Source organism: Mizuhopecten yessoensis, unplaced genomic scaffold (genome assembly GCF_002113885.1).
Source record: "Mizuhopecten yessoensis strain PY_sf001 unplaced genomic scaffold, ASM211388v2 scaffold2583, whole genome shotgun sequence".
Lineage (NCBI taxonomy): Eukaryota > Metazoa > Mollusca > Bivalvia > Pectinida > Pectinidae > Mizuhopecten > Mizuhopecten yessoensis.
In genome coordinates this window covers 146368-160163 of record NW_018404618.1, presented here as the reverse complement: position 1 = coordinate 160163, position 13796 = coordinate 146368, and the positions used below count along the sequence as shown (strand labels likewise).

Here is a 13796-nt window from a genome sequence, read left to right as displayed (position 1 = left end):
GGGGGGCGATAACCTGGTACATTTTGTAAATTCTTAAAAGACATTTTTTGGCTTACAATGAGGGAAAGTACCGATCTTGAGCTTTTAATTTCCCTCTTTAAACCCCCCCCAGCAATAGCTGGTGTGGATACTAGACTATAAAAGAATATTAGATGACGTGACGAAAATTCCTGATAATACGGACAGCTCTGTTTTTTATTTTACATCTTACCCAAATTGAACACTCCCTAAGATGTTGCAAAATAAATTGATATAGCCATTATTTTTAATTCATCTTATCATTTTAATTCATTTAAATGACACTTTACTTTTCTTCAGTATTTTTTATCTACTATTTCCCGAAGAAGAAAGCATTAGACATTATTTATTATTATTTTTCTATTTGCTGTAAGCGACCTCGCCACATCTGTCTGCGATTTTCAGGCCTTCTTAGTGAAACCGGTAAGAAATGTGGTAGTTTAAGTAAATACGCTGTGTTTAGTATGTTCAAGTAGATAATTACTTCCCTCGTAAATGCTAGAACATATTTTTAATTCGTTTTCTATAAATGATTGACCGATAGTACGTGTCCTTTCATGTCCAAGCCTCGTCACCCAAAACTTCAACCCATGAATCATGATAAGTTAAACCGGAATTCAGATATTTAATTAGGATATATTGAACTTGTACATTAGTTATTGAAAAGGTAAAAAGCGATGTAACTTAGTCTGCAATAAGGCATTAGCAGATTAAGGCCCATGTCGTCATAAATAGGCCGATATAGTTTACCGACGTTATAACATGTCAATCTCTTTTGCGATGTGGCATAAGTTATGATCTAAATGGGGAATTTGATATCTCTTTTTCTAGCTGTAGAGAAGCACAAGGGCGTTGAGAGTATGTTTTTGACTCCCAAAAATTAGTTTGACTATTTATTGAATTTGAAAAAACCTGTCTATTTGACGCTCCAAATTTAAGGGACCAAGTTTATTCCTTTATTTCATTAACGACATCCCTGTGGGCCTAAACGCTACCATCCGCTTGTTTGCAGACGACACTATCGCTTATCTAGCTGTCAAGTCTAACAGTTATGCTGAAACTCTACAGCAAGACTTGGACAAACTAGCGCTCTGGGAAAAGACATGGAAGATGGCCTTCCACCCGAGCAAGTGTAATGTGTTGTCTGTGAACAAGGGGAAACCCCATTATCCATAATTACATCCTCCATGGGCATACACTAGAACACATAGACCAAGCAAAATACTGGGTGTTACAATCCAATCTAACTTAAAATGGGACTCCCACATAAATAATATTATCAACATAGAAAATTCCACACTTGGCTTCTTCCGTCGAAATTTAAAAATAGGTTCAACATCAGTTAAGGCACAGGCATACAAATCATCAGTCCGTCCATCCCTAGAGTATGCCTGTCCTGTTTGGGACCCATACACCCAGGATAACATCAATAAGATTGAAATGGTACAACGCAGGGCTGCTCGTTATGTACTAAACAAAAACGTCTAGATCTACACTCATAGAACATCCAGTGTCTCCGATATGTTGAACCATCTTAAATGGCGATCCCTTGCCGACAGACGCATAGACACAAGCCAATGTATGATGTTCAAATTGTAAACTAAACAATCAGGTAGCTATTAGTAAACACACTAGACTTAAACCAGCAACCAGGCAATCAAGGCATGCCCATCACCAATCCTTCCAAATACCACACTGCAGAACCCAGGTCAATTCAATTGAAGTTTATTTGGTAAAAAGGTACAACATAACAATTTCATACTGTACCTAATATATGTTTTGGCACTAATAATTTATATGGCTGATTATATTATAAAACATATTAATGTCAAATTATTTAAGTCTCTAAAAGAAAAGTTATCACAATTTTATAAATAACAAGGTAGGTAACGGTTATTCGTACGAAAAATAAAATAACTAAAATATGTGTTGCCCTTAAAACCAGGATTACCCAGAAAGCCCTGAAGCTTATTTCCACTGGGGTCCATTAAAAGACACATAAACACTACTTCAGTAAAAATTACTATAGTTATTATATTTGAAGATAACTTAATTTTAGGTTGTAACTTAAAACACATTGCATTGAAGTACAGCACCCATATTGTGTACACACTCACATATTCACATACACACATACACAAACATGTGTATAGAACATATTACGTCAATAAAATACAAATACCTGATCCTGTTCTCTTTTCAGTTTTTCAAAAAGATGTTTTTTGATAGCAACTTTGAATGATGATTTACTCTTTATCTTCATGATACTTTCTGGTACAGAATTCCAATCTTTAGCAGCATTGTAATAAAACGTGGTAGATTCTGCCCCGCTCACATTTGGAATATAAAAATTGTATTCACTAGATCTTGTATAGTGGGGTTCTGCAGTTCTGTTAGCCTTTTGAAGTCTGTTTGAAAACAATTCTTCTTTCCATGATCAATACCTGAGTGGAATAAGATCCCACCAGATATCATATCCTCCTGTTCTACTACTGAATCTTTTAAATCTGCTCTCCTGTCACTGTACCCTCAAAATTAAATCTATATACATGTATATATCATTTTGGCTTTCTTGGAATCGACTAAATCTCTTTCTCCCTCATGACATTATCTTCAACTTGTTGAAGTTAGTCATTACCATTTAGAAGTAGAAGTTAGAAGGGAAATTTGACTCCTGAAATTACAAAATGTCATGATCAAGGTTGATTGAATGACCTCAGCATATATATTCCGGCTTCAACCAAGATGGTTGTGGCTTTCAGAAACCACAACATCATAAAGAAAAATGCTTTTATAACATCTTTAACAGGCATATGAATGTAAAACCAGGGGTCATGTAATCATGACCGTGTTGAATAAATTAACTTTCAAAATACTTAGCATTGTGTTGAAAAATAATAGACATTTTATGTACATTATACAGCTTTTCATTTACAATGTTTATAACATGTTTAGCTCATTTTTTAACCACATAATATTATAGTGTTATGTCATGTTAAGTTCATTTATAAATCCAAGTAACTTAGCTTCACTTTCACAATCTGTTAAAATATATATGACTTAATTTTAATGGCTTTGCATGGCCACATCCATTTTGATTTATGGTTGGTCTGTGGAACTGTCCATACAGTCATACATGACATAAAATCAACTTCCTTTGATAGCTATAAATTTGTGTACTATATGCGGGAGGTCACCCTTCCAACTACTAACCACACTAGGTATTGCTGAATTAGTGAGCGGGTCCCCAGGTTATACCGCATGACTGGAAAGCTAGCTTGCCAGTAAGTCAGTATTTTCCCCTCATATACATTAGCTGTTACACTTGACTGCCAACATAGACCAACCATGGGTTTAACTGCATCAAACTTACATCTGAATCAAAAACTTAACCCATAGACCCAAAATATAACATCAATAGACCCATAATATAACATCAATAGACCCAGAATATAACATCAATAGACCCAGAATATAACATCAATAGACCCAGAATATAACATCAATAGACCCAAAATATAACATCAATATACCCAGAATATAACATCAATAGACCCATAATATAACATCAATAGACCCATAGTATAACATCAATAGACCCATAATATAACATCGATAGACCCATAGTATAACATCAATAGACCCATAATATAACATCAATAGACTCATAATATAACATCAATAGACCCATAATATAACATCAATAGATCCATAATATAACATCATTAGACCCATAATATAACATCAATAGACCCATAATATAACATCAATTAACCCATAGTATAACATCAATAGACGCATAATATATTTATATGTGACAGTACACACCTGCCTATCATGAATGCACTTCACTTTAAATTAAGTTAAAGCAAAACGTTTGTTATGGGACCTCTTATAGTACTATAACAACCTTCTGACAGTCTCAGATACATATATAGCAAGTATGTAATCACTGGCACTACTGTGTGCATTCTTTGTATATATACATGTCTTGTCCTAAAGTTGTGTTTTGTTTCAATGTTAAAGGCTGGTGATAATCTTTAAAAATGGACTTAAGTGGGAAGCTGATAATAAAAGTTCAGTTGGGTGAGGATATACGGAGGATCCCCATACACAATGAGGATATCACCTATGACGAGTTACTACTCATGATGCAGAGAGTGTACCGGGGCAGGCTCTCCAGCACTGATGACATCACTATCAAATACAGAGATGAGGGTAAGTAGTGAGTAGGCCATTCAAATGTAAAGGAAACAGGTAAACAAAGAACTGGAGCCAAATTTCAAATTCATAAACAAGAAATGGCCATCATCAAAATCTGGACAAGGCTCTGTGGCCATCATCAAAATCTGGACATGGCTCTGTGACCATCATAAAAATCTGGACAAGGCTCTGTGGTGGCCATCATCAAAATCTGGACAAGGCTCTGTGGCCATCATCAAAATCTGGACAAGGCTCTTTGGCCATCATCAACATCTGGACAAGGCTCTGTGGCCATCATCAAAATCTGGACAAGGCTGTTTGACCATCATCAACATCTGGACAAGGCTCTGTGGCCATCATAATAATCTGGACAAGGCTGTTTGGCCATCATCAACATCTGGACAAGGCTCTGTGGCCATCATCAACATCTGGACAAGGCTCTCTGGCCACATTGATATTGTCTTCTAATGAAATTGAAGTAAACCGTTGTAGAGGATTTCAAATACTCAGTCATGATATAGATAATTTCTATATGATATATTATTTATTAGCTGCTTGGGACTCCATGTTTTTAAAAGAGTTATTAACACTAACTAGGCTACAGTAACATGCACTAATAAGATCAATGCTGATGCTGGTAGACTTACTAATTACACAAACTGGTTGTATTTTTAGGTCACCTGAGCTTTAGCTCAAGTGACCTATTGCTATCCGTCTTCGTCCGTCGTCCGTCGTCGTGAGCGTCCGTTAACATTTTACATTTTCAACTTAAGCTGAAATACTGTCAGAGGGATTTCATTGATACTTCATGGGAATGTTACTGACAACTCTCTAAACAAATGTTGTTATTTTTCGGGTCGATCAGAAATCCAATATGACTGCCAAGGCCGGCCTTTTGAAAAACTATTTCAAACTTAAAGTCAAGTTCTACTGGGCCGATTTAACTGAAACTTGGTAGGAATGATCAACTCATGGTCCTGACAAAGTTTTGTTATTTTCCGGGTCGATCAGAAATCCAATATGGCCACCAGGGCCGGTCATTTTGAAAAACCATGTCAAACTTAAAGTCAAGTTCTTCTGGGCCAATTTAACTGAAACCTTGTAGGAATGATCTACTCATGGTCCTGACAAAGTGTTGTTATTTTTGGGGTCAATCAGAAATCCAATATGGCTGTCACAGTCACCCTTTTAAAAAACTATTTCTAACTTAAAGTCAAGTTCTACTAGGCCGTATTAACTGAAACTCGGTCTAGGAATGATCAACTCATTGTCCAGACAAACTTAAATTAACGTTTTTTACTCAAATTTTGGTAGGGATGATTGACATCATTATCTCCACTTCATATTTCAACAACAAAAATAATACTGTAGAACTCAGGTGACAGTTAAGGCCCATGGGCCTCTTGTTTAAATTACCTATAATTCTAATAAAATGTGTACATCTAGGTGTATCCATCATATAATTTGTACCAGGTAATGGGTAATGTGTTTGACTACCCATACTGATTTTTGTAAAGAGCCATGAAAGATCTTGATAAAGAACAATATCATTTATGATGACAAACATTATGTCCTCCTGTTTATTATTTATAGTTCAAAATAGAAGATAAATTTAAATAAATACAAATTACTGAAGTACAAAAAGTTTACCGGTCTTAAATATTGATGTGTTCACTTAAAACATTTAAATGTACATCAATGTGTGTAGAACAGATTCTAATCAATGCTCTAATTTGTTAAGGTGCCTTTTGGTCCTATGTTAAGGTAGTGACAGACCTTTTACCTACATAAAGGCACATTGTACGTGTTCTGATGTAGGATTATATTTCTGTTTAAGACAAGGACCTGATCACAATATTTGATGACTCGGACCTGACTTTTGCTATCCAGTGCAGTAGGATCTTAAAAATTACATTGTTTGGTAAGTAAATGGTTTGGTAAGTTAAAAATTAAAGAACATTGGTTCAGAGGTCACCTGCCTTAATAACCATTTTTATGGTCACTTATAGTTTACCTCACTAAATACAACCTTGACTGTATTATCAGAGAACTTTTTTGCATTGTACTTATTTAATGTCTTTAGAATACCGGTATACTGTTTTTCAATCACATGTTTTTCAATCACAAGTTGTCAGTCACATGTTTTTTAATCACATGTTTTTCAATCAAAACAATCACATGTTTTTCAATCACAAGTTGTCAGTCACATGTTTTTCAATCACAAGTTGTCAGTCACATGTTTAACTTACTTCCTATTATACTTATTGTACATGTGTATAATGCCATTGGATGATTTATTTTAATTGAAGTGAATGGACGACCTCAACCATTGGAGACAGAGGAAGTGAAATTAATAAAGAAGGAACTGCAGCTAGTTCGTGATACAGTTAACCACCTTCTGGACAGACTAGAACCACAGGGGGAGATAACTAGTTCAGGCGAGGCCAATGTCAAAGGTTGGTATAATTAGGGCATTTTCCTTTCACCTAGGACTGTAAGATTGGGCCTAGTTTTGAGTTGTAAAATGACGCCTTGATATCACAGGATGACCCAATTCAACATTTTCTGGTTGAAATAGTAGAAAAATATATAGCCCAGGGATGAGCAACATCCACACCTATACCACATCGTATACAGTATATCGATAGGAGTTGAAAACATAGCATGTTCTGATTTTTAGTTAATCAACCAATAATTCAATAACAATGCTACATGTTGTATTTGGGTAGTTTGATGATTAAGGTTTGATGATTTACACATGGACACTTGTCAGTAGAAAGCATTTGTGAAAATCAAGCCAAACTAAGCTGGAGGAAAATCAACTACTTGCAGAATAAATATCAAATACCTCTACATTTTTGTGTGACTCATCAGCACTTCAGCATTTTGAATGTTAATTAGACTTAGTAAGGGAGATTACAAAAATCTTGCCATTATATTGTTGTCATGGTGACACATCTGACTGCTTGTGTTTAGATGAGCCAATGGTTACAGAGAGTGGGAGGAGTCAAGTAACAGTGACTGCTTCTGGGTCAGTGCCGGTCAATGCCCAGCAGGGAAAGGAGTTTGACCCACTCTCCTCACAGCGGTCAACAGATGAATCCCAACAGAGCAAAGTCATCTCATCATTTGGTTTGCCCGGTAATAAACTCAATTGAAATTCTTTTCCTTTTCAGATAATCACTGAATAATTTGTAATAATAATTCAAAAGCTGCTCTATAAGTTGAAAGGATTTCGTTTGTATTGTTTTCTTTTAGTTAATAAAGTTTCTGTTTCATGAGAACACAAACATATTTTGTTTTATTGTATTGGAAGCTGTTGAATATCGGGACGACGTTTCAATGTAGTCCATTTTAGTGTATTTTGGTTTTGTAGGTCAGGACAGGTCAGGAACACCAGACAGTTTATCTAGTATTGGTTCATCCTCCAGTAACCAGCTGAAGGCCCAACAACAGGCTCAACAGCTTCTTCAACAACAGACACAACAACAACAACAACAACAACAACAACCACAGCAACAACAACCAGCACCATCACAACCCGCTACTAGTGATGTCAACACATCTGGTTCAGCCTTTGCGGCACCCCAACCTCCCCAGGCCCCCACCCAGACACACATGAACCCATCACCACAGCACCAGATGTACCAGGGAGGCCCAAATCCTCAACAACAACATCCTGGACAACCAAGCTTCCCAAACCCTCAGCCAGCCTACCCTGCAGCAGCATCTCCTAGCTCTGCACCCAGCCAACAGCCTGGAAACAACACATACCCACAGGCCACTCCAGGTATGTACTAGCAACATATACTATAAACTGCATTAAATTTTTACAAACAACATATACTCACAGAGTGCTAAAAGTCTGCATATCATTGGTATATGCATCATCAATTTATAAAAAGTGTATGCCAAGTACATTTTTACACATTGGTTTGCATGTACATTAACAATGACTTCATCAGGAAAGCTTACATGTGTAAACCAAAATAAGTAAAATTGATACATAACATTAACTATATTGGTGTAAACCATATGACGTGTTGTAGGTTACGCAGCTGGGGGACCTGGACAACAACAACAACGCCCTCAGCAGCCTCCACAGGTACCTGCTCAGGGTATTCCCGGCCAACCAAGCTTCTCCCAACAACCCCAGTCTAGTTCCTACGCTTACCAGTATGGTAATCAGCCGGCCATGCCTCAGCCAGGCATGGCACCTACACAAGCACAGGGCGCTCCCTGGAATCAACCTCCGGTAAGTAACATCCAGAACACTCCCTGAAATCAACACATACAGATAACTCAGTGGCATCATTCTTTAGTAACAGTATACAGTGCATTCTTTAGAATCAACCTCCCATAATACACAGCACAGCTCTCTGAACAACATACAGAATACTGAATAGTCAACAGGCAGAAAGTAATATTATCCAAGGTGCTCTATAGTCTCCAGAAATTAACATTATACAAGGTCCCCCCTCAGCCTCCAGTAAGTAATATTATACAACGTGCCCCCTCAGTCTCCAGTTAGTAACATTAAACAAGGTGCTCCCTCAGTCTACAGTAAGTAACATTATACAAGGTGCTCCCTCAGTCTACAGTAAGTAACATTATACAACGTATTTCCTCAGTCTCCGATGAGTAATATTATACAAGGTGCTCCCTTAGTCTCCAGTAAGTAACATTATCCAAGGTGCTCCCTCAGTCTACAGTAAGTAACATTATACAAGGTGCTCCCTCAGTCTACAGTAAGTAACATTATGCATGGTATTCCCTCAGTCTCCAGTAAGTAACATTATACAAGCTGCTCCCTCAGTCTCCAGTAAGTAACATTATACAAGCTGCTCCCTCAGTCTCCAGTAAGTAACATTATACAAGGTATACACAGACTCCAGTAAGTTCAGTAAAAATATATGTACAACTATGATGGCCAATTGTATGATTTTACATATATGCTGTTAGTCAGTTTCATGAGGTCATTTTTTCTTTTTCTTTTCTGAGAGCAGAATTTAATGCTTTTAAGTCAAAAAGAATTAATCACACACAATTAAACATGGGGTGTATTGCTATTGCTGTCATCCTGGAGGCTGACAGTGAAGGTCAGTCATCCTGGAGGCTGACAGTGAAGGTCTGTCATCCTGGAGGCTGACAGTGAAGGTTTGTCATCCTGGAGGCTGAGAGTGAAGGTCAGTCATCCTGGAGGCTGACAGTGAAGGTTTGTCATCCTGGAGGCTGACAGTGAAGGTCAGTCATCCTGGAGGCTGACAGTGAAGGTCTGTCATCCTGGAGGCTGACTGTGAAGGTCTGTCATCCTGGAGGCTGACTGTGAAGGTCAGTCATCCTGGAGGCTTACAGTGAAGGTCAGTCATCCTGGAGGCTGACAGTGAAGGTCAGTCATCCTGGAGGCTGACTGAAGGTCAGTCATTCTTGAGGCTGACAGTGAAGGTCTGTCATCCTGGAGGCTGACTGCGAAGGTCTGTCATCCTGGAGGCTGACATTGCAGGTCTGTCATCCTGGAGGCTGACAGTGAAGGTCAGTCATCCTGTAGGCTGACAGTGAAGGTCTGTCATCCTGGAGGGTGACAGTGAAGGTCAGTCATCCTGGAGGGTGACAGTGAAGGTCAGTCATCCTGGAGGCTGACAGTGAAGGTCAGTCATCCTGGAGGCTGACAGTGAAGGTCTGTCATCCTGGAGGCTGACAGTGAAGGTCAGTCATCCTGGAGGCTGACAGTGAAGGTCAGTCATCCTGGAGGCTGACAGTGAAGGTCAGTCATCCTGGAGGCTGACAGTGAAGGTCAGTCATCCTGGAGGCTGACAGTGAAGGTCAGTCATCCTGGAGGCTGACAGTGAAGGTCAGTCATCCTGGAGGCTGACAGTGAAGGTCAGTCATCCTGGAGGCTGACAGTGAAGGTCAGTCATCCTGGAGGCTGACAGTGAAGGTCAGTCATCCTGGAGGCTGACAGTGAAGGTCAGTCATCCTGGAGGCTGACAGTGAAGGTCAGTCATCCTGGAGGCTGACAGTGAAGGTCAGTCATCCTGGAGGCTGACAGTGAAGGTCAGTCATCCTGGAGGCTGACAGTGAAGGTCAGTCATCCTGGAGGCTGACAGTGAAGGTCAGTCATCCTGGAGGCTGACAGTGAAGGTCAGTCATCCTGGAGGCTGACAGTGAAGGTCAGTCATCCTGGAGGCTGACAGTGAAGGTCAGTCATCCTGGAGGCTGACAGTGAAGGTCAGTCATCCTGGAGGCTGACAGTGAAGGTCAGTCATCCTGGAGGCTGACAGTGAAGGTCAGTCATCCTGGAGGCTGACAGTGAAGGTCAGTCATCCTGGAGGCTGACAGTGAAGGTCAGTCATCCTGGAGGCTGACAGTGAAGGTCAGTCATCCTGGAGGCTGACAGTGAAGGTCAGTCATCCTGGAGGCTGACAGTGAAGGTCAGTCATCCTGGAGGCTGACAGTGAAGGTCAGTCATCCTGGAGGCTGACAGTGAAGGTCAGTCATCCTGGAGGCTGACAGTGAAGGTCAGTCATCCTGGAGGCTGACAGTGAAGGTCAGTCATCCTGGAGGCTGACAGTGAAGGTCAGTCATCCTGGAGGCTGACAGTGAAGGTCAGTCATCCTGGAGGCTGACAGTGAAGGTCAGTCATCCTGGAGGCTGACAGTGAAGGTCAGTCATCCTGGAGGCTGACAGTGAAGGTCAGTCATCCTGGAGGCTGACAGTGAAGGTCAGTCATCCTGGAGGCTGACAGTGAAGGTCAGTCATCCTGGAGGCTGACAGTGAAGGTCAGTCATCCTGGAGGCTGACAGTGAAGGTCAGTCATCCTGGAGGCTGACAGTGAAGGTCAGTCATCCTGGAGGCTGACAGTGAAGGTCAGTCATCCTGGAGGCTGACAGTGAAGGTCAGTCATCCTGGAGGCTGACAGTGAAGGTCAGTCATCCTGGAGGCTGACAGTGAAGGTCAGTCATCCTGGAGGCTGACAGTGAAGGTCAGTCATCCTGGAGGCTGACAGTGAAGGTCAGTCATCCTGGAGGCTGACTGTGAAGGTCAGTCATCCTGGAGGCTGACAGTGAAGGTCAGTCATCCTGGAGGCTGACAGTGAAGGTCTGTCATCCTGGAGGCTGACTGTGAAGGTCAGTCATCCTGGAGGCTGACAGTGAAGGTCAGTCATCCTGGAGGCTGACAGTGAAGGTCAGTCATCCTGGAGGCTGACAGTGAAGGTCAGTCATCCTGGAGGCTGACAGTGAAGGTCAGTCATCCTGGAGGCTGACAGTGAAGGTCAGTCATCCTGGAGGCTGACAGTGAAGGTCAGTCATCCTGGAGGCTGACAGTGAAGGTCAGTCATCCTGGAGGCTGACAGTGAAGGTCAGTCATCCTGGAGGCTGACAGTGAAGGTCAGTCATCCTGGAGGCTGACAGTGAAGGTCAGTCATCCTGGAGGCTGACAGTGAAGGTCAGTCATCCTGGAGGCTGACAGTGAAGGTCAGTCATCCTGGAGGCTGACAGTGAAGGTCAGTCATCCTGGAGGCTGACAGTGAAGGTCAGTCATCCTGGAGGCTGACAGTGAAGGTCAGTCATCCTGGAGGCTGACTGTGAAGGTCAGTCATCCTGGAGGCTGACAGTGAAGGTCAGTCATCCTGGAGGCTGACAGTGAAGGTCTGTCATCCTGGAGGCTGACAGTGAAGGTCAGTCATCCTGGAGGCTAACAGTGAAGGTCTGTCATCCTGGAGGCTGACTGTGAAGGTCAGTCATCCTGGAGGCTGACAGTGAAGGTCAGTCATCCTGGAGGCTGACAGTGAAGGTCTGTCATCCTGGAGGCTGACAGTGAAATCGATGGTCAGTGTTCATGGAGGCTGACTGTGAAGGTCTGTAATTAGAGGCTGATTGTGAAGGTATTGCATCCTTTAGCATTCATATAATATGTATTGATATCTTTCTATATTTCAGGGAGGATACCAGAGCTACACTGGTCAGCCACAACCCTCAGGAGCCCCCACCAGCTCTCCCTCTGGGACTCCTGGATCAGCAAGCCCTTCAAATCCCTACGCCCGTGGGACAGGACAAGGCTATGGGGCTGGGTACCCTAAACCAACCCAGGGCTACACACAAAGCTACAAGTGACAAAATAGTTTTGGACACTAGAAAACATTATATTCTCTGATGTCATTTCATTCCTCCTGTCACACCGATGTGATGTCAGGCATTTTTAGAAGTCTTCTTCCCTCATCTAGAAATATTGACTAGCTGCTGCTGTTTTGTCACTAAGTTACTTTTATTCTCTACACTTACCTCTCAGTGCCAGATTATTATAGCCCTATAGTGAAAATGTAAAGAAAGAAAATGGATAATGGTGCTAGGATAAAAGAAAATCCTAAATTCTGACACTGGGTCACTGCGTTCTGTAGCATTATTTCAGTGATGTGTGGGAAGAAAATTCTACACATCTCTGTAGTACCCTCCCTGTGAAGTGTGAGATTATCTTTCACAAATCTCTGAAGCACCCTCCCTGTGAAGTGCAGGGTGAGAATTCTACACAAATCTCTGTAGCACCCTGCCTGTGAAGTGAGGAGAGAGAATTTTACAAAAAAATCTCTGTAGCACTTTGAGGTATGGGGCGGTAATTTTACACAAATCTCTGTAGCACCCTCCCTGTGAGGTGTGGGGAGATAATTTTACACATCTCTACAGTATCCTCCCTATGAGGTGTGGGGAAACAATTCTACACTAATCTCTAGCACCCTCCCTATGAGGTGTGGGGAGATAATTTTACACATTTCTGCAGTACCCTCCCTATGAGGTGTGGGGAAACAATTCTACACTAATCTCTGTTGTACCTATGTCATGAGGTGTGGGGAGATAACATGTGACTTGACAAATCCTTCATATACCGGCACTTATGAATCAGATATTTGGAATCTTTACGGTTGTGTACCCTATACAGTTATGTTAACTGCATAGTAGTGTATATTACTGTACCATAAGTGTTTTCTATTTAATTTAACTACCTGCAACTTGTTTTAGAAGTGAAATCTCGTCTGGAGCTCTTTTCTTGTGAACTTTGTAATTAATCTTTTCATTGATTTGTAACTTACATGTTTACCCTAAATTAAATCATTCAATGTTAGTTGTGCAATAAACTGTCTGACAGTCTTCATTGATGTCAGATATATACTGATAAGAGCGTGATTTTATACAAATGCTTGCTATTCTCCCCTTATGTAGAAAGTAATGTGTGATATGTAGGCTAATCACAGGCCCTTGTGATACGATACCAATATATTGCCATTGTGCATCACAGCATGTCCCTGTGACTTACCATAGAGTACCTAACTTTATGTTGCACTCATCCTTGGGGTGGATGAATGGGACCGAGACAGATGTGGACTAAACTGCCCATGATAATGATACAAAGCTACACAAGGCCAATGTGGTTGTGTGGACTGAGAGTACTACAGACACTGGTATTATGTCTGTGTATTATATATACATGTTGTATACTTCTTATCAACCAAAAATAAATGTACAGGTACATTGTATTGTCTGAATTAATTGATCAAAATTAAAATTATATCAACAGAGGTA

At 40.8% G+C, this 13796-nt stretch overlaps 1 protein-coding gene across 1 annotated transcript; it reads left to right on the top strand.

Moving 5' to 3' along the window:
- The first annotated feature begins 374 nt into the window (after positions 1–374).
- On the top strand, positions 375–12433 carry LOC110446129 (protein TFG-like). The gene is made up of 8 exons (XM_021491116.1): positions 375–441; positions 4045–4236; positions 6059–6142; positions 6531–6677; positions 7198–7362; positions 7598–8011; positions 8271–8476; positions 12162–12433. The coding sequence occupies exons 2-8, from the start codon at positions 4065–4067 to the stop codon at positions 12333–12335; spliced, it is 1362 nt and encodes a 453-aa protein (XP_021346791.1). The 5' UTR covers positions 375–441; positions 4045–4064; the 3' UTR covers positions 12336–12433.
- Positions 12434–13796: the final 1363 nt, after the last annotated feature.

Bases quoted from the DNA above. Each gene is read 5' to 3' on its own strand.
- LOC110446129 (XM_021491116.1), top strand. From the start codon at position 4,065: ATGGACTTAAGTGGGAAGCTGATAATAAAAGTTCAGTTGGGTGAGGAT. The intron at 8,012-8,270 runs GTATGTACTAGC...GACGTGTTGTAG, and splicing joins ATACCCACAGGCCACTCCAG to GTTACGCAGCTGGGGGACCT. The intron at 8,477-12,161 runs GTAAGTAACATC...TCTATATTTCAG, and splicing joins CTCCCTGGAATCAACCTCCG to GGAGGATACCAGAGCTACAC.